Consider the following 21,064-nt stretch of genomic DNA (forward strand, 5'->3'; position numbering starts at 1 on the left):
AGTACTTAGATCACTGCCTGACACATAACACTCAATAAATATTTGGTAAGTAAAGACTAAAAAGCCTCAGCAATATTATATGACAAAAAATGATGTTTAAAAATAAACACAGTGATTTATTATTGAGAAAAGTAAGAGCTGTTAGCTTTCTTACATATATTTTTATGGTGAGCTACCCTCACAAGGTCCTACCCAAATACTTTTTGGACAGATCTCAATGAATTTCTTACCTATGCGAGGCTGCCAAAGATTTAAAGCCAACAATTTTCTCCTCTATGTTACTAATGAAGGAAAATTCCTACATTAACCACAAATGTCGGAAATTACAGCATTACTGTTAGATACATAACATTTTATATATAAAGCATTCATGGAAGTAAAAACAGATAAAAGTATGCCTACTACCTAAAATATCATTCCTGCTAAAGACCGAGGAACCATACCAAACACACATTCTCTCATTCACACACACAAATCTTTATTTGTTAAAAAGTTATTTGCATACTTTGAGTTGAGAAAATTTTATGCCATAAAAGGCATAATAAATCTAATAGGTGCTGAGCCTCATTTATGCTATTTTCTATATTATTATTCTACTGCATAATACAACTATGAATATTTATATAAAAACCAATATACAAAGACTTAAGCCCTCTGAGTTATTAAATGCAAGAGTGTAAAAATGGCTTACTAAGTTATCCTTTCAACTAATTCTATTTAAGAAGAAAACAAGCTTTATGCAATAAAGCTAGAAAATCAATAATCATCAGTTGGCAAGAACTAGAAATTAATAGGACTCAAATTTGTACCTCTAGACTTATGAAATCATTTTGATTCAAATAGACTACTGATTTTATTTTTTAGGATTAAGTTCAGGTTAATTAAAAATGGTAGTTCCTTGTCCAAACAAATAATATAACAATAATACTAGATAATATAGTATTTGTTGCAATAACTAAAAGACACAGAGGGGGAGTTTTAAGGAATGAATTATTAAGTCTTTTAGATATAGAAAGGCTTGGAAATCATGCTAGTGAAAAATACAAAGTATCAGTGATCAAATTTGATGTCAACTCTATCAACTATTTGTGATCCAAACACACAAAAAAATCTCACAATAAAGGGCCTCTAAGAGAAGGGTGTGAATGGGTGTGAATAGCCTGATATATCAAAACACAATTCTCATAACGAATTATACAAAGCCATACAAAAATACTAATAGAAATCTAAAAATTAGTGTAATACAGTTTTATGGAATATAACAATAAAAGTAACCAATTATAATAGCTTTGATTTGGAAGGGATCTTACATATTATCTATGGATAATCTAGACCCCTCAATAAAGGACAAACAAACTGAAACCCAAAGAAATTAGGCATGTCACCAACCATCAAACAAAATATTAAGTGTCAGTGTCAAGACCAGAACCCAGGTCTTAAGGTTTTAGTCCAGTGCTCTTTTTACCTCGATCATAGTGAACTAGAAAAAACAGGTATTTATCAAAGTCCTTCATGTGGGAATTTAAGGTGCTATGCCGTCTTCCACGCTTAATACACCTACCCAAATATAGCTATATTTTTATTTGTCCTTTCTTCCTGACTCACAAGCTCAGAAGCTAGGATCCTCCTCCTTTAGCTCAATATTGATCTCAACTATTTCCTTGAATCCATCCCTTCCCATCTCTCAAGAATCTTGCTCCATGATGGGTGCCTGGGTGGCTCAGACGGTTAAGTGTCCGACTTAAGGTCATGATCTCACAGTTCATGGATTCCATCCCCGCGATGGGCTCTATGCTAACAGCTCAGAGGCTGAAGTCTGTTCTGAATTTGTGTCTCCCTCTCTCGGCCCCTCCCCATTTCACACTCTGTCTCTCTCTCTCAAAAATAAACATTAAAAAAAATTTTTTTTAAAGAATTTTACTCTATCAATAATTTTTTTACTCTTCTATTTTCAGCCTTTCTGAATGACAGTTCACAGGACAGCTGGCTTCCCTCAGAACAAGAAAGAGAGACAGAGTGCCCAAGATAGAAGCCATGGTCATTTGTAATGTCATCTTAGAAGTAACATCCCATTGTTTCTGTCTCATTTTATTTGTTACAAGCCAGTCAATAAGCACAGACCACACTCAAGGACAGGGAATTACACAAGGGTGTGATTACCGGAGTATAGGAAGCCAGGTTAGAAGGTGCCTGCTACAGCTTCTAAAGGAAAAAAGCAGGAAGGGGAAACTTGATAACCAGATACCAGGACTTCTGAAGCAGAAATTACGAAAATGTGGCACTGGCACAAGCATGGGTATATTGACAAATGGAATATAAGGAGAGCCCAGAAACAAGCCAATGCACAGATGGAGCTTTGGAAAATGACAGAGGTGATATGTCAGATAATGAGGAAAGAAGGGACTATTCAGAAAATGCAAGTAGAAAAAAATGATTATCCACATGAAAATAAAGTTCCTCCAGTAACCCTCTGTTTGTTCTCCATATTTGAGTCTCTTATGTTTTGTTCCCCTCCCTGTTTTTATATTACTTTTGTTTCCCTTCCCTTATGTTCATCTGTTTTGTCTCTTAAAGTCCTCATATGAGTGAAGTCATATGATATTTGTCTAGAAAGGAAATATTTCTTAACCCAGACACAAAGACATTGATTATTAAAAATATATAATATGATTATATTCAAATTAAGAACTGTTATTCATCAAAAAAAATACCTGAAAACAGATTTAAAAACCGGGAAACAACCAAAATGATTATTATCAAGAATATATAAAGAACTCCTACAAGTCAATGAGAAAACTACAAATAATCCAATAGGCAAAGGATATGAACAGGAATTTCTCAAGAAAAGAAAAAATAAATATATAAATAAATGTTCATTATCAGAGATCAGAAAAATGCAAATGAACACTACCAAGAGATAACTCATTCAACTGGCAAAAATCTTAAAATCTGACAATACTAAATGTCAGAGACAATACTACTCCAAAATATCTTGTTTACATTGCAGGCAGAAAGTGAAGTGAGGCAACCACTTTGGAAAACAGTTTGAAATTATCCCCTAAAGTTGAACATTACAACACTCCATCATCAGGAGGGTGGATGTGAAAACTATGGTACCATCACACGATGGAATATAATACACATACAGAACAATGGGTGAATTTCAGCAGTATAATATAGAGTGCATAAAGTCAGCCTCAAAAGATGACATGCCCTTTATATAAGGCATATATATATGCCTTTTTCTGGGAAACAGAGAAGGAGGAGACCCACAAAGTTAGCTCTAAGTTACTGCCAAGAATCTAGTTTTGTTTTGGGAGGTTGATTTGGAGAATGTGTCATGAAATAAAGATGTGTTTCCCAACTATGTGTAACTAAGATTTTTTAAAAAGGTTCCAGAAATGCATGACACTTTCTTTGATTTCAACTTGCAGGTTAATCACACTCTTCCCCAACATCTAAAGCAAATATTACCCGTACCAATTATTATGGTATATCTTAAAATATCTGTGTTTCAACTGTAAGGTCTTGCCTCCTTATAAGAATGAAGACATTTTCTGTTTCCTTAAGGACAGTATTTCTAACATATATATTCCTTCTCTGAAAAAGTACTGACCATACAATAAGTGCTAAATACTTGTTAAATGTTTATATTTAACTCAGTCCTCAAATAGCCCAGAGTAAAGCTATGATCTCTGTACCCTATATTCCTTTAAAAATATTTACTACTGTGAATTTAATGATTCCTGGTGGAAAGGAAACAACCTGATAAAGACCAAAATCACCCGCCTACCTGTTATGGCTGAGGGAAGCACTGATGGGTGTAGGCACCACAGTCTGTAATCCTTCTCCTTCTATCTCAGTACCGACAAGGCAGATGAGCTGCAGATCTGGTAAGCCCACACAATTTACTTCATGCCAACTTTTACCTGAAAGTGCATCATTGAATGGACAATAATGTTAATCAAAAATAAAAGATAAAATTCTAAACTTCCACCTAATACTCTGCTGAGCAAACATCACCCATATTATCTTCTCTTCACTTTCTAGTATTTTCTGTTACCCAGTAATTCCCAAAGTATATGAATGAAGAAATGCCATAGCCCAACCCAACCCTCCAGCCCCCCCACCACAGGCCCAACAACAAAACAATAAAACAAATAACTTACTCTCCATGAGGTCCAGGTAAACCAAGAATGCTATGTAAACTTGGCTGGCATCTCCTATATCTAATTCCATCATTTCTAAATACTGGAAATGAAAATGTAATTGTCAGAGAGGTGAGAATGTCTTAATATTTTCTTTCACTCGATCAATTACTCATTACACATATACAAAAAAGTAGAAGACTTTCTTCTAGGTATAGTGCAAGTTAGAAGGCAATTAATACCTGATCCCCATCTCTAAAAAAAAAAAAAAAAAAAAAACCCTGAAATTGTTAAGGCAAACACATGCACACTTGCAACTGTTAGGCAAATAAGAACTCATGACAGTAAGTGATGAAAAACCAGTGTGTAGAATAAAAAAGAAACCATGACACAAGTCAGAGCTCTACTCAGGTGGATCAGTTCGTGAATGTTTCATGGCAGAGATGGATACAAGTTGGGCCCTGAAAGGCAGATATGATATGAGGAAATAGAGAAGTCAGGGTAACAGTGTGAATAATCACACACAGGTGGGAATAAGCCACACATAATCAAGGGCCTCTAAAGAACCTATCTGCCAAGAATAGAGACTTTAAAAAAAAATCATTAAATGTTTATTTTGAGAAAAAGAGAGAGAGAGAGAGAGAGAGAGAGAGAGAGAGAGAGAGAGAGTGAGTGTGAGTGAAGGAGGGGCAGAGAGAGAGAGGGAGACAGAATCCCAAGCAGGGTCCACTCTGTTAGAGCAGAGCCTGATGAGGAGCTTGAACTCATGAACCATGGGAGTCAAAATCAAGAGTCAGACGCTGAACCGACTGAGCCACGCAGGCACCCCAAAACATTTTTTAAATAGGATTTCTGTTGCAGCATGTTTGTGGAAGCCACTATTTCCATGGTCTCTGTTTGCCTGTGAAGAAAGTCTGCTAAAATACCACTCCCGCTTCGTTCAGACTTGTTGGTCAGCGCTGGGGGAGCATTCTTCAGTGGGCTATGCCTGCAAGGGAAGCCTGAGGTTTTCCAACTATCCCAGTGACTCAGTGGGTGAGCAGGCCTAAAGTAGAGGTGAGGCATCGGCAGACCCACATGGGTATAAACTTTCAGTCCTTTCTCCGACTAGCTTTGTCCTAAGTGTGTACAGGTCCGGGAGAACAGGGGTTTTATTAGTTGTCCCCCTCATACCTCAGATGTGTTTGAAAATGACAATGAAAAGGTGACTGGAGACCAGGTTGCAAGGGTCTTGATAGTCAAACCAAAAGTTTGAATTTTACCCATAAAGAAACACTGAGGATTTCTAAGCATGAGACCAATATAATGAAATTGATGTTGCATACTATATATATTTTATATATACTATATAGTACTTACTAAATGTTCAGTGCTTTACATTAACTGATTTAATCCGGTAATGACCCTCTAAAGTAAGTACTATTACTATCCCCATTTTACAGATGAGGAAACTGAGGAACAATACGATTTGAAAACTTCTCCTTGGCCCCCCTCAAAAAATCACAAAGCTGGTGACATAACAGGTTTTCAGAGTCCGGCAGTTACTCAAAGTCTCAGGCAGAGAACTATTGGGTTCATGCTTCTTAAGGGTGTTATGATTATTCTCCTTTTTTTAAAAAATATAATTTATTGTCAAAATGGCTAACATACAGGGTATACAGTGTGCTCTTGGTTTTGGGGGTAGATTCCTGTGATTCATCGCTTACATACAACACCCAGTGCTTAGTCCAACAAGTGCCCTCTCAATGCCCATCAACCATTTTCCCCTATCGTCCACCTTTCCAACCCTCGGTTTGTTCTCCGTATTTAAGAGTTTCTTATGGTTTGCCTCCCTCCCTCTCTGTATATATTTCTTCTCCTTCCCTTCCCCCACAGTCTTCTGTTAAGTTTCTCAAGATCCACATATGAGTGAAAACATATGATATCTGTCTCTTTTTAGGGCACTGAGTAACATCTCCATGTTTGTTTTTCTCACCTTGACCAGGAATAAGGGGACAGAGGAGGAGGATAAAATCAAGAAAGAGAACATGAAAAGGGGTGAACTCTTTTCAGACTTCTATCTTCAAAAATGTTTCTTTCCTTGACTGTTTTTAGATAATTATCTATGACATACTGCTCCCCAGCAGAAGACTGCAATGGTACTAAAGTTACTAGACCCCTCTCTGAGATTCCTACAAAACCCCCATCTCCATTCACTGTCCGTTCATTGTTTGGGAATTACTGGTCCAAGGCAGCAATTTGCCAAACAGAAGCAAGCAAGGTGCTCTATCTTCTTTGCTGCTTTACCAAAAAATACACCCACATTATTAAGCAGTTTTGCTTTGGGGAAGAATGTATTCAAATTTTAAAAGATATCAGAAAAATTAGGAATTCGTACTTCAGCAAAATCACAACGGCACACTCTGGGCTCAATGCTAAGTGCAAACGTAGCTGTGCCTAAACTTTTATCTTCTTATGCATCCAAGGTTCGCAGACTGTTTTTGCTGTAGTTGTTGGGTTACTGCAAGGATTAAATGAGACCCTTCTCAGGAGGAGCCCTACGTTATTACTGGGCTCTGCCTTGAGAGGCGCTGGATTTAATGTCTTGCCCTGGAATGGCTGGGGTGTGTGTGTGTGTGTGTGTGTGTGTGTGTGTGTGTGTGTGTGTCGGGGGTGGGGTGTCCGAGCAATAGTTCAACTCTGGCTGGGGTGCGTGCGTGCGTGTGTGTGTGTGTGTGTGTGTCGGAGTGGGGTGTCCGAGCAATAGTTCAACTCTGGCTGGGGTGTGTGGGTGTGTGTGTGTGTGTGTGTGTGTGTGTGTGTGTGTCGGAGTGGGGTGTCAGAACAATAGTTCAACTCACTGAAACCAACAAAAACAACTGGCTGCAACAGGCAGTGTGCACACGGGTCCCCCTCCGCGAGGTTCGCGCGCAAACTCGGCGCCAGGGCCCCCAAGGCAGTCGAGGGCCGAAGGGGCGGCGCGGCCTTCCACCTGGGGTAGGGGCCTGGACCGGCGCCCTGCTCCTCTCGCGCCTTCTGACCTTAGGGTGAGTGCCCATCCAGGCGTCCTCCGGGGCCCATGAGTGGGCGCCGCCGCCGCGAACGCCGCCTGGGCCCAGGCCGCTGCAGCCCGGCGTGGGCTCGGCACCGCCGCGCTCCTCCATACCGGGCTGAGCGGGTAGCCGGTGGTGCACCGCGCCCCGCGCCCGGCCGGAAGCAGTGGCGCGCGCGGCTGGGTTCCGCTTCCCCGGCGCGCGCTGCCTCCTGGCGGAGGGGCGCAGATCCTCAGAGGAGGAAAGTTCCATCAGCCTCTCCCTCCGGCCAACGGAGCTAGCGCCTGATCAAATGCGCTCTATAGTTTCCCTCTGCGCTCACTCAAATCTGGGCAGATGGTTGGCGGAAGAAAGTTCAAGAATACCCTTAGCCCAGAAGCTCTTAATTCTCCTTACAGCAGAGCAATTTGCAGCCCCGTTGAGAAAGTGGGGAATACTTCAGGCCTCTTTGCCTTCAGCATTGGCTCCAGGGCTCCTTCTCCTGAGAAAAGGAGAAGCCTCATTCATTGCCCTGTCATGTAAGTTTAAAGTGTGAAAGTCGATGAGATCTCTGTAGAAGAAAGTGGAATGAAGAAAGACCAGACTGCCAAGGGCCATGTTTTTAGGCTGATTCCACCTTTCAGGATTAGAGGAGCAGAGCCTGAAGCATAGACTTGTTGAATGAGCCGTCAGAAAAGTAAGATGCAAAGCGCAGTGAGTATGTGACGTGGAAGCTAAGGATGACGAGTTTCAGATAGGCAGAGTAGGACATTTTAAGCATTTATGGCTTTACTGTGAGTGAAATGGGGAGACACTGGAAGTTCCTGTTACGTTTGAACAGGATCCCTGTGACTGAGGTGTTGAGAATAGATCTTAGGGCGCAAGAGTAGAAAGAGGGACCTGTTAGGAGGCTGTGGGATTAATCAAGGTGACAAGTGACTCTGTAAGATTCAAAGTCCCAGGAGGGGATAAAATTCTGTTTTCAAGCGCGACAAAGACCCTACTAGACCATTGCCCAGCAGAAAACATCTATAAAACTTGTACATAATGCTAAAAGCAACTACCTGGATATACTAAAATGTGAACAGAAGCTTGCTGACTCTGGTAGGAAGGGCAAGTTTGCTTGGAGAAGGGCAGATGAGGAACTATACAAGGAAGTTCCCCTTTCGTTGGCATTCAGCTTGAAGCTAAGTGCATTCCAGGAGTCAGGCTCAGCAGCATCAGGGGTACATGCAGAAAACGTCTCAGTTTTGTTTTGTTTTGTTTTGTCTGGTGAACCAGAAGAACGAAGCCAGGAAACAGTGATGAAAAGACTAGAAAAATCCTGGAACGGAATGAGCCAGAGAGGGGGAATCCTCTAATTCTGCTCACATCTCTGACGGATCCTTAACCACCAGAAACAGAATCACAGCAGTTCAGTTACACACAAAATGTCTGAACTGAGACCAGAGCTGCTCCCAAGAGACAGAGTTTACAGTTCAAATCCATGCAAGAAAATTACCTACAAAGAAAGTAACATTCATCATAGAAAAATAATAGAATCCAGAACCTCTACATTCTATCCTTCATAAAAGGATGATTCAAAATTACTGACATACGAAAGTCAAAATGGATCCCATTTTTTAGTCTGACTCTGGGATGAATCACATGTTGAAACTGACAGATAAGGATATTAAAGTAACTATTATTACTCTCCTCAGTAAAGTAAAACAAAACATGTTTTCAGTAAATAAAATCTCAGGAGACAAAAATCTCATGAAAGAGACAGAGAGAAAAGAACCAAATGAAAAATTCTAAAAATCAAACTTTCACAAATAAAAAACTTCACTGGGTAGATTTAACAGCCAAATAGAAATTACAGAGGAAAAACTAAGGGAACTTGAAGGTAATCATCTAAGAAATCATTCAAGGTGAACAACAAACAAAAGTCATTTAAAAAAATTTAACAGAGCCTCGGAGACCCACTATATGACATCAAACAATCCAGCATACGTGTAAATTGACATACCAGAAGGAGAAAAGAAAGAGAATAAGGCAGTGAAACAATTAAAGAAAAAAAATTGCCCCAAATTTGATGAAAGAGAAATTTGCACATATAAGATTCTACGTGAATAACAATTAAAATAAACATGGCAAAGCCCACACTGAAATCAAACTGTTAAAAGCCACATGAGAAGCGTGACTGCATTGGAGAGAGAGATAGGGAGGGAGGGAGAGGAAAGGAAGTGAGGGAGGGAAACTGAGAGAAAGAAGAAAAGAAAACGATAAAAGAAAGCAATGCTTTCCATACAGGAAAAGGAAGAGCATCTATTCCTGATGTGAGGGAAAACCACACATCAGATTCATCGCAATGTATTGCATTTGAATGAGGCCATTAACCTTTATTTCCACAAAGCAGCTGCTAAGCCCCAAAGAAGCAAATGACACTGAAATTAGTAGGCTCCCTGAAGCACTGAACAGAGACACTAATTCCAGCAATTAGTAGTAAATAAATCTCTCTGACTCCTAAAGATCCCAATCAGTTCCAATGATGGTATTTATAGAAGCATTAACAACATTTTGTTCCTAATAAGAGTAGAGGGGAAATTTTGTAAATCAGTAAGGAGATCCAATGGAATTAGGTACTATGTGGACAAGGCTCAAACATCTTCAGGGGAAGATTTTCAGCTTAAGCTTAAGAAAAAAGGGAGTTAGGGAATCCGTAAGGATGCAGAAAGAGCCATAGACAAAAAGCAACAGGCTAATGCTATCCTTTGGCAAAAAGAAGTTCTATACCTTAGAAAAAAACATGACATTTAAGCATGAATATTAAATGCTTCTAATTTTTTTTTGAGAGAGAGAGAGAGAGAGAGGGAGGGAGAATCTTAGGGCTTGATCCCACGATCCTGGGATCATGATCTGAGCAGAAATCAAGAGTTGGACACTCAACCAACTGAGCCACCCAGGTGCCCCTAAATGCTCTAATTTTTAATGTCATTGTCCAGTACAAAGAGTTGAAAACTGAAAATGGACTGTATCTTGGCCTCCATATTAAACAATAAAAACATACGTAATTCTTGGTAATTGGGAATGACTAAGACCGAAAACAAAGACTTTACGTCTTTAAACTTAGTGTTTAAAGCACACAAAATGACTATGGTGGCCATCTAGAGTGAAATCCACCAGAGAACTGGTTAGAGTTTCAGCTTCTCATGGACTAAAGAATACCTCCTTTTACAAATGCTTCAATAGCTTACTATATTAGAGAACAAAAGTGGTTAGGAAAAAACCTAGGTAAGTAACAACAAATAAAATTCTCTTTGAGTATTCTGAATGTAATCAAATTCCGTGTAATCTGGCACTTGCTCTCCTGATTTTCCATTTTGATATCTGAGCCAGACCATTTTTATTCCTACCCAAAAAAAAAAATGCAATGTCTGGACAGAGACATATTAATTCAGTTAGAGTCTCAAGGGAAAAAAGTGAACTTTGAATTGTGATGTGAATTTTTAGCATTAAAAACAAAGCTTCTTACACAGTATTATGTAAGATAATGATCTCAAGCTGAAAAATGAAGGCTAGCATTCTGGATTAGCTTTTAATACATTGGTTGTAAGAATGCTCATATATATCTTGTTGCTGCTTTTGTGCACGAAACAATTTCCCATTCTCTGTGTTTCAAGGAAAATAGGTGAGATGTTTATAGTTATAGTAAAATATTTAGAATGTTATGATATTTAACCATGCATATGAATGAGCATATATGAGGACCTCTATTATATAGAAGAGCAACACTTTTCAGATTATGTTATTGAAGCTTATTAGAAAAGACCTAAATAAATGGACAGACCTATTATGCTTCTAGAGAGAAAGATTCAGTATTGCAAAGGTGGTAATTTTCCCCAGATTGATCTATCAATTCTAGCAACTCTAATTAGAACCCCAACAGGGATTTTCCTAATATCTGATAAGCTGATTCTGAAATGTGGACATAAAAGGGCCAATAATAACCAAGACCCTTCAGATGAACAAGCAGAGGGAAGTTATTATAAAGGTCTGTAATTAAGAGTATGTGCTATTGGTACAGGTATGTGATAGATAAACAAACCAATGGAACCAAGTACAGTGTCATACAAATATGGACAGAAATGATGTTGTAGATGTGGGGAGGAGTCAAAGCAATTATATATACAAATATATACACATATGTATATTTGCATAAAAGAAATTGGATTCCTAATTGCACTATAAATAAAATCAATTCCAGATAGATTAAAGGCTTAAAGTGAAATCCAAATACATAAAGATTTTATGACCCCCAAGACAGAAAAGGATTTCCTAAGCAAAACACAAAAAGTACCAACCGCATGAAAAAAGTTTGATAAATTTCACTATATTTCAATTAAGAATTTCTGAGACAAACACAGTGTGAGGGAAAAAGCCATACACTTGCAGAAGGCATCTGTAACACATAACTGAAAGAAAAGATTCACATCCAGAATATATACAGAACTTCTAAAAATCAATTAAGAAATGAAACTGGGGTGCCTGGGTGGCTTAGTCGACTGAACATTTGACTCTTAATTTCAGCTCAGGTCATGATTTCATGGTTCATGAGATCAAGCCCCACATCAGGCTTTGCACTGCAAGTGTGAGGCCAACTTGGGATTCTCTCTCTCTCCCTCTCTCTCTCCCCTTCCCGCACTTGTACTCTCTCTGTCCCTCTTAAAATAAAAATAAATAAACATTCGAAATATGGAGAAAAAAAGAATTGAAACAAAACATTCTGTAGAAAAAAATAGGAATAAATGGGAAAAAGAGACATAAATGACTAGCAAACATGAACTGGTACTCAACTACATTGGTAGAGTGAGGAAATGTAATTGAGAGAAGAAGATATCATAAAATACCTATGAGATTGGTAACAAAAGTCAAGAGTTGGCTGAAAAGTAGAGCACAGGAAAGATGCATAAATCCTATGCTTCAGCGACCCTACTCTCTCATATGTAGCCCAGTGTGGTATTTTTCAAATGGAGGGCTAGAATCCTTAGAGTTTGTGAAATAAATTGAATGACTTGTAAAGTTTAAAACTTCAGTTTTTAAAATTGAATTATTTAAAATAGAAAAGAAAGTATCAGTGTGCATTGCATGTGGTTAGAGTAACTGTTCCTAAGTATTGCTTTATGAACATTTTGTTTCAGTTATATATTTGTCCTATAGCATGATATCAAGTAGATTTCTCACTGAAGGTTATGGTAAAAAAAAATTACCCTCTGTCGACCAGGAGACATGTACACGAATATTTATGGAAGTATGGGTTGGAACAGAATAAACTACAACAACCCAAATATCTATCAACAGTAGAATGGATATGCTATTATCATATAATCCTATAAGCTATTACTATGCAAAAATAATGAACTATAGCTTCAATCAACAACTTGAATGAATCTCAAAAAATCTAGTGTACAGTCAAAAATATTAGTCACCGAATAATATATAAAATGTTATTTGTTTACATAAAATTCAAATACAACTTGTACATGGATGTGTAGAGTCAAAAATATTAGTCACAGAATAATACATAAAATATGATTTGATTGACATAAAGTTCAAATACAACTTGTATTTGTGATAGATGTTCACAGCAGTGTTATTCACAATAGTCAAAAGTAGAAACAACCCAAGTGTCCATTATTTGATGAATGTATAAGTAAAATGTAGTTTGTTCATACAATGGAATATCATTCAGCAACAAAAAGGAATGAAGTACTGATATAGATGTTACAACATGGACAGACTTGAAAACATTACACTAAGGGATAGAAGTCACAACGGACCACATATTGTATAATTCCATTCATATGAAATTCTAGAATAGGCGAATCTTTAGGGACAGAATAGATGAGCTGTTCCCTAGGGCTAGAGTTAGCTGTTCCTAGGGCTAGGAAATGGGGATTTACCACTAATGAATATGAGATTTCTTTTTGGGATGATGAAAATATTCTAAAATTGATTGTGGTGATGTTGCACATCTCTGTAAATACACTAAAAGCCATTGGATTACATACTTTAAGTAGGCAGATTGTAGGATATGTGGCAAAAATTCTCTCTCTCTCTCTCTCTCTCTCACACACACACACACACACACACACACACACACACACACCTTATTGGTTCTGTTTCTCTGGATAACTCTAATACACCTCCTAAATATGTGTGTGTGTGTGTGTGTGTGTGTGTGTGTGTGTGTGTGTGTGAGAGAGAGAGAGAGAGAGAGAGAGAGAGAGAGAGAGAGATTGATATTAAGGGACTGTTTCATGCATTTGGAGGGGCTTGCAATTCCAAAATTTCCAGGGCAGGCTGGCAGGTTTGAAAGGATAATCTGTTTTACTCAAAGTTTACTGATTTAATTGTTAATTGCATGGGGGGAAAAAAAGCCTCACAGCAACATCTAGATTGGTTTGACTTAACTACTGGGTACCTTAACCTAGCCAAGTTGACACATAAAAGTATCCATCACTGGAAGTAAAGTTCTAAATAAAATTAAGAGACTGATTAATACAAAACTTAGTCTAGTACTTGTCTCTGGGGAGTAGAGCAAAATATTGCAACAGGAAGGGACACCCACAGGGTGTCAAAGTTGATGGTTCATGTTCTATTTCTCAAGGTGGATGCTGGGTATATGGACTTTCATTTTATTTGTAGTATTTAAATATATAACATATTAAATATGTAATGTATATATTCCATGTTTATTAAATATTTCATATTAAGCTTTTTCCAAGAATTAGAGTAAAAGGGATAGGTTGGTAATTTCTGTATATAAAATATATAAACAGCTCCATATATGCAGTCTTAAGTAATACTTGGCTTTGTAAATGTGAGAAGGCATCGAATGCAATTTATAGTCCAAAACACATGTCATCTGTTGTTTCTAGATATATAGTCACATTTGCTATCAATATGAGTGTCGAATTTCATTGGGAGGAATGAGTACAAACCCACAATGAAAACACCAAATTGAAAATGCCATATTAAAATTATCCCAAAATGTTTAATGGAGGTTGTGATGGGGTAGTAGATTTGTAGTAGTTTTTCTTTCTTTTTCCATTTTCAACATATTTTTTATCCTGTAGTAAAATAGACTTGAATAAATCATTGCATTTGGAGCCATTAGCAGAGAAGGACTAAATCCACCCTACACATTCATGTTACAGTATATCTGACAACATACTTAGCTTCTTTTAAATGTCCCTTCCTTCTTTCCTTCCATCCTCCCTCTATTCATGCCTCCTTCTCTCTCTCTCTTCCTTTCCTTCCTCCCCTCTTCCTCTCTTCATCCATGTTGTCACACATGAAAGGATTTCCTTTCTTTTTTGTGGCTTTTTTATAGCTATGATATATATCATAGATATACCCTATCTATGGTATATCTATATACCATATATATATGTATATACCATAGATAAGCTGCAATGAACATGTGGGTGCAGATATGTCTTTCAGATAGTCATTTCATTTCCTTCACGTCTAAAACCGGAAGTAGAATCATTGGATCATATGAGTTTTCTGAGAAACCTCCATACTGCTTTCTTTTCATAGTGGCTGTCTCAGCTTACATTCTCACCAACAGTGTACTAATTGTTCCCTTTTCTCCACATCCTTGACAGCATTCGTTATCTATTGCCTTTTCAATAATAGTCCTTCTAACAGGTGTGAGGTGATATGTTATTGTGATTTTGATTTACATTTCCCTGATGATTAGTGATGCTGAGCATCTTTTCACGTACTTGCAGGCCAGTTTTATATCTTTTTTGGGCAAATGTCTATTCAGGCCTTTTGTCCATTTAAAAATAGGATTATTTGTGTGCTATTGAGTTGCATGAGTTCCTTATACATTTTGGATATTAACCCCTTATCAGACACGTGGTTTGGAAACATTTTCCTCCATTCCATAAACCTACAGAAGCATTTTAGTTTGCTGTGGTCCCTCTTGTTTATTTTTCCTTTTGTTGCCTGTGCTTTGGTGTCATATTGAAAAAAATCATCGCCAAGACCAATGTCAAGGAGCTTTTTCCTATGCTTTCTTGTGGGAATTTTACAGTGTGGGATCTTACATTTAAGTCTTTAACCCTGTTTTGAGTTAATTTTTCAAGCGGTGAAAAGGTCCAGTTTCATTCTTTTGTATGCAAATATCTAGTTTTCCCAATACCATTTATTGAAGAGGCTATCTTTTCCCCACTGAGCATTCATGGTTCCCTTGTTAAATATTCACTGAGCATATATGCATGGATTTATTTCTGACCTCTCAATTCTGTCCTATTGGTCTATGTATTTGTTTTTGTGCCAGTATTTTACTGTTTTCACTATTATAGCTTTGTAATATAGTTTGAAATTAGGAAGTGTGATGTTTCTGGCTTTGTTCTTTCTCAAGATTACTTTGGTTATTCAGGGTCTTTTGTTGTTCCATTTGAATTTTAGGATTTTTTTTTCCTATTTCTCTAAAGTTGCCACTGGAAGCTTGATAGGAATGCATGGAATCTATAGATGGCTTTGAGTAGTATGGATATTTTGACAATATTAGTCTTCCAATCCATGAAAATGGGATATATTTCCACTTATTTTTGTCATCTCCAATTTCTTTCATCAATGATCTTTCACTTCTTTGGTCAAATTTATTCCTAAATATTTGATTGTTGTTGATGCCACTGTAAATTGGATTATCATATTTCTTTTTAAGGTAATTTGTTGTTATTGTATAAAAAGGCAACTTATTTTTTGCATATTGATTTTGTATCTTGTAACTTTACTGAATTCATTGTTGGTTACCCCAATGGGTAATAGGGTTTGCAAAGTTTATGTAATCTATTGTGAAATCTACTTCTGCACCAAGCTTTGTCTGCAGACCAAATAAATCTGCACTACATTTAACATGTATGAACTACTGTTTTCATGTTTTATATATGTTGTTATGATTAATAAAATACACATTCTGTTAATGTATATTTTACGAATATGCCATGATCAGGGAAAATCCCATTTTCTTTGCCAGGCCATAACTGATTAGCACGTTCTTTATGTAATCAGCAAGAACATTAAGAAAACTAAATACACCCTGCAATTCTAGGCTCCAGGGATGCCAGCAACTGCCCATCTATCCCCCCTCACCCCAGGGAAAGGACAACGTCTAACGGTCCCTGTGGCCTACACAGAAAATTGCAATGGCAGTTTCTGAAGGAGAATGGAGGAGAAGGAAATGTGTGTAAACCACTAGATATAAAAGTATAAATGTTAGAGAAGAGGTTAGAGCAGGAGACATAGCACATTGTGAAAGGGAATGCAGTGAAAAGGCTCAAACATAAGTACAAAGAGGTCCAGGAAGGTGAGAACTGTAAAGAAGTCACTGAATCTTCCAGTGCTGAGGTCATCTGTGACTTTGCCAGAACAGCCTCTGTAAGGAAGCAGGAAACCACACAGCACTCGGGTAGGAGAGGTGGAGGTGAAGAAGTGGAAATGCAAGTGTAGACCCCCGTTGCAAGAAGCTTGACCAAGAGAGGGGGTATTGCAAGAAGGAGACACAGGAGTAAAAGAAAACAATTTTTTCCAAGGAGAGGAAAGGACTAAGTTTCTACTTGAGGGGGAGGAGCTGATGATGAAGGACCAGTTGAAGATTTGGTAGAGAGTGAATATACATGATGGAGCAAAGCAAAGTCATGGATGAGAAGGGAGTGAGTGTGGTCAAAGGCTCTGTCAGGAACAGGCGCCTCAAGTAAGGAGGGTACTGGTAGGGATATTAGAGATAGGGCTGTGGAGGGAGTTCTGTAAAGAAAGTGATACTTTTCTATGGAGGTGAGGGGGTGGGAGGAGAGTGATGAAAACTTCTAATAGTTGCAGGGAAGAAGGGACACAAGTAAAAATCTGGGGGGGACAGGGCTGAGGGTGAACTGGAGTTGGAGGTCATGCATGTGCAGCGAGTGGTACCAACCCATCCCACATGTGGATAGAGCAAAGTCTCCACAATCCCACAAGGAAGGAACTCCAGATTTCATTACTAGCTTTCCTATGTTATGTTCAAGAGTAAATATCCTTTGGCAGTGTATTTTAGCCATTTCATTTTATGTACTAATTGTGTTCTTCCTTCAGCCCTCTTCTTTTTCTTCTCTCTTTGTCTCTGTCTCTGTCTCTCTCCTCTACTCCAACATGTATGGATGGATTTTCCTTGTCTTTGTTACTCTTTGTCCGTTTGGGTCATTAAGGAAAAAGAAAACCATTTAAAGCGAAACTCCTTTTACACCATCGTGTCAGAAAACTCAGGACCCTGGGAGGGAAAGAGAGAGGAACGGGGCTTCACAACGGTGGCCGACCAGGGGATTGATTCCCTTTAATCTCAAGGGTTCAATCTGACTCTAAACTTCTCCAAGACTTCAAATTTGGTGTAATCGAGGGTCTACTCAGTCGAGGATGAACTTCAAGAGAAATTGAGTGTATAGGGAAATGCAAACACTCTGCCTCGGTGGAAGTTAAAAAGTTGTTTACCGTAGTAATGGATAGCTGGGTGACTTTCCATTTTAGAACTCTACCCGTCTAGTCAATAGGTGCATTATGCAAAACTGGATACATTGCATCACTGTGAAGGACTTTAGACTGCGGTTTGCAAAAGCAGAATAAATTTTCTCGGAGTCTCACCGTTATGTACACACACACACACACACACACACGCCCATTGGCAGTGACGGCCACACCTCACAGCTCTGGGAGAGCCACAGACCTCAGCCGGACAAGCTGAGCCCAGACGATTAGAACTTTCCGCGGGACTGGGGACGCACAACCCCCCTCCGCCCCCCGCACGCGGCTGTCGGCGAGCCTGAGCCCCCGGAGGGCGCGACGCCGGCAGGTCCGCGGTGCGCCCCCGCGTCAGGGCCTGGGCGGCGGCGGCGGCGGGAGGCTCCCGGGCTGCAGGGCCCGCTGCCAGTGCGCGCGCGCCAGCCGGCCGGGGCAGCCGCGTCCCCCGCCCGGCCCTCGCAGCCGGCCTCGGCGCCCTCGGGCCGCCAGTCTCCCGCCGCCCGCCGCGGCCCCGAACATGGCTGCGCGCCGCGCCGCCACCCTCGCCTGCTCGCTGCTGCTCCTGTCCGCCGCTCTGCTCCGCCGCGGCTGCCGCGCGCGCTTTGCCGCCGAGCCCGACGCGGAGCACGATGAAGAAGAGGCGGAGGTGTTCCCCGAGTCGCCGGTACAGAGACCCACGGTGCTCGTGGCCGTCCTCGCCCGCAACGCTGCGCACGCGCTGCCTCACTTCCTCGGCTGCCTGGAGCGGCTGGACTACCCCAAGAGCAGGATGGCCATCTGGTGAGCGCGCGACGCCGCGGCCGCCGGGGCCCGGGACCGTGGGGCACGCGGGACGCGCCGGGCGCACACCTCCCGCCGCCCGCGCGGCTCCCGGCGGGATCCGATCCGGAGGTCGCTTTGGGGAAGGACGCACGCGGCCGTGTGCGCCTGGGGTGTCGGTGGCCACCGCTAGCCGGCCCCGAGCTCCGGGGCGTGCGCGGGGGTGTGGATCGCGGTGGCCTCGTCCCTTTCCCGGACAGGGGCCTGGGGGAACTCCGCAAGGGGGCTAGCTGCGCCCCCTTCCACCCCGCGAGGTTGCCTCGTTCCCTGCCTCATACCTCTGGCCCTGGAGAGAGGGAATAGGGATGCTCGTCGCCGCCTAGTCCTCCAGACGCGACGTGAAGCGTAACTGTGGCCGGCAAGGGGGCTCCGGAATGTCTGGGAGGCGAACGGTGCGCCGCCCTGGCTTCCCGGTGCCCGGCTCCTGCCCCCGCCTCCGAGCCAAGAATAGAGGCTCCTGGTTCTCCAGGGGATGGCAGGGTGAGCGGTGGGGGGAGAAGGGATATGGACTCAGAGTTTGAGGTTAGGTGGGGCACACCGTGTCTTCCCAGCCGCGCCATCACCGCGGCTGTCCGCGCCAGTGCATCCTCCTGGGGCTCATTCCTCGCCTGTGATGCAGACCGCGCGGGACACCCTGGGGTACGGTGTCCTGGGGACGGAGCTGCCTTGGAGAAGGCAGACAGTCAAGTTTTGTTGTCCCAGGATAGAGCCCCGCGCCTGGTGCTGTGTTTGTTGCGGGGAGGGCCAGGGCATCAGTGCAGGTGGCTGCGCGCACCAACTTTTAGAACTCGGTCTAGTCCCGCACTTTTTAGAAACGCAGGTACCGGAGGGCGAGGAGTTGGTGGTCAGGGGAGCCGCTGAAAGGCCTGTGGAGGAGGAACTGGACACCCGCCAGGAGAGATAGGCAGCCAGATACGTGGACAAGGGGGCTTCTGAGGAAGACAGAGCCCAGGTCACTCCCGAGCAGTTTCTCTCCTGCGTTGATGAAGGGAGCTGTCCTCGGACGGGACGCATCCTTAAAGACCTGGTTGGGCAGAAAGAGAGGAGGAAGGATAAAGCAGGAGCTGGAATTGGCAGCCTAGCGGTACCTGGTGGGAGAGGTGCAGAGGTGAGAAAGCAAACAAGTCACAGAGTGCAGCACTGCCCTATACACTGCTTTACTATATACCCCGTTATACGTGACTGCGGCCACGGACAAGGGCACGTTATGTGGAAACGGTGGGGCAGCCAGGTTTTCAACCAGAAAGAAGGCTTTTTTTTTTTTTTAACCACTTCAATACCAAAGAAAACTTCACAGCTGTCAGTTCTTAGACGCTTTCTTCAAAGAAGATGTTTTATAAGATAGTCTTGGTCTTTATGCATTTGTTTGGTTTAAAGAACATTACAATAGTTAGTATAGGAAGTTAGTGAAGGGTGAAGCAGGTACTAGGCACAGGCTTTGCTTGATGTACAGGCATTACCTCTTCTATCATAGGGTGAACTTCTGAAAGAGACCCTAGGATCCCTGTTTTACAAACAGAGCAGCTGTGACTACGACCAGTTCAATAACTCAGAGTCACCGAAGTAATAAATGGCAAAACTGGAATTGGAACCCAGGATTGTCCCTGAAGTCCACCCTAAAAAGATAGTGGTGGGAACTTGGGACAAACTAAATTTATATGCACCTATAGGCTATGAATGAGGAGGCAAGTTGTTTGTCACTAACTTGTTTTGTGGCTTTGGGCCAGTGGCTGGGGATCCATAGACATCCGTTTCCTCATCAGTAGAATGAAGGAATTTAGAATGAATGATTTCAAAAGTTCGTTCCGGCTCTTGAATTCCATGGATTTTTGATATGATCAGAATCAAGCAGCAATGATTGTGCCTCCGAAGTCCTCTGGATGTTCCACATTCTGCGGACGTTGATGTTCTTTTCAGATGGCTAGTATTCCATTTCTGCACTGGCTTCTGGGACCTATTTTCCCTTACCCTTGTTAATAGTCCATGTAACTGTACCTTGTCCCTTATGGCCAGTGTTGGAAAGTTAGGGGAAAAAATCCAAGGCTTGAATAGGTTTTGGGCAACCACTGCATTAACCACTAAAGACTCTTTTTTTTTTTTTTTTCCTTTTTAACATTTATTCATTTTTGAGAGACAGAGTGTGAGTGGGCGGGCAGAGAGAGAGGGAGACACAGAATCTGAAGCGTGCTCCAGGCTCCGATCTCTCAACACAGAGTCCAACACAGGGCTCGAACTCACTGACTGAGAGATCATGACCTGAGCTGAAGTCAGATGCTTGCCTGACTGAGCCACTCAAGCGCTTACAGCTCTCAAAATACTTTCATTAACTATGTCATCTTGTTTGATCCTTGCTACCGTTCTGTAAAGAAATACAAGTATCTCCATTTCATAAAAGAAGACAGTATATCTAAAGTAACTGACTTAAGATTACATTTATTTATTAATTTCACAAATGCTTAATGAGAGCTCACAATGATTCTAAACACTTTACATTCACTACCAGGCATGTACTATGATTATACCCTTTTATGGATGAGAAAA

At 41.1% G+C, this 21,064-nt stretch overlaps 2 protein-coding genes across 4 annotated transcripts in view; one reads left to right on the forward strand and one right to left on the reverse strand.

Annotated features, from left to right (window-relative positions):
* The window catches only part of TSEN15 (tRNA splicing endonuclease subunit 15), a 60,962-nt gene extending 53,645 nt beyond the window's left edge, over window positions 1–7,317 (reverse strand). For all 3 annotated transcript variants that reach the window (XM_042975535.1, XM_042975534.1, XM_042975536.1), the window contains exons 1-3: window positions 7,169–7,317; window positions 4,170–4,251; window positions 3,794–3,929 (exon numbers count right to left, since the gene is read on the reverse strand). In XM_042975535.1, the coding sequence (XP_042831469.1) occupies window positions 3,794–3,929; window positions 4,170–4,251; window positions 7,169–7,291 (341 nt within the window). In that variant the 5' untranslated portion in view covers window positions 7,292–7,317. The remainder of the gene's footprint in view (window positions 1–3,793; window positions 3,930–4,169; window positions 4,252–7,168) is intronic.
* A 10,904-nt stretch (window positions 7,318–18,221) lies between these two features.
* The window catches only part of COLGALT2 (collagen beta(1-O)galactosyltransferase 2), a 112,452-nt gene continuing 109,609 nt past the window's right edge, over window positions 18,222–21,064 (forward strand). The window contains exon 1 of the mRNA XM_042976636.1: window positions 18,222–18,484. Coding sequence (XP_042832570.1) covers window positions 18,222–18,484 — 263 coding nt within the window. The remainder of the gene's footprint in view (window positions 18,485–21,064) is intronic.

Source organism: Panthera tigris, chromosome F3 (assembly GCF_018350195.1).
Source record: "Panthera tigris isolate Pti1 chromosome F3, P.tigris_Pti1_mat1.1, whole genome shotgun sequence".
In the NCBI taxonomy this organism is placed as follows: domain Eukaryota; kingdom Metazoa; phylum Chordata; class Mammalia; order Carnivora; family Felidae; genus Panthera; species Panthera tigris.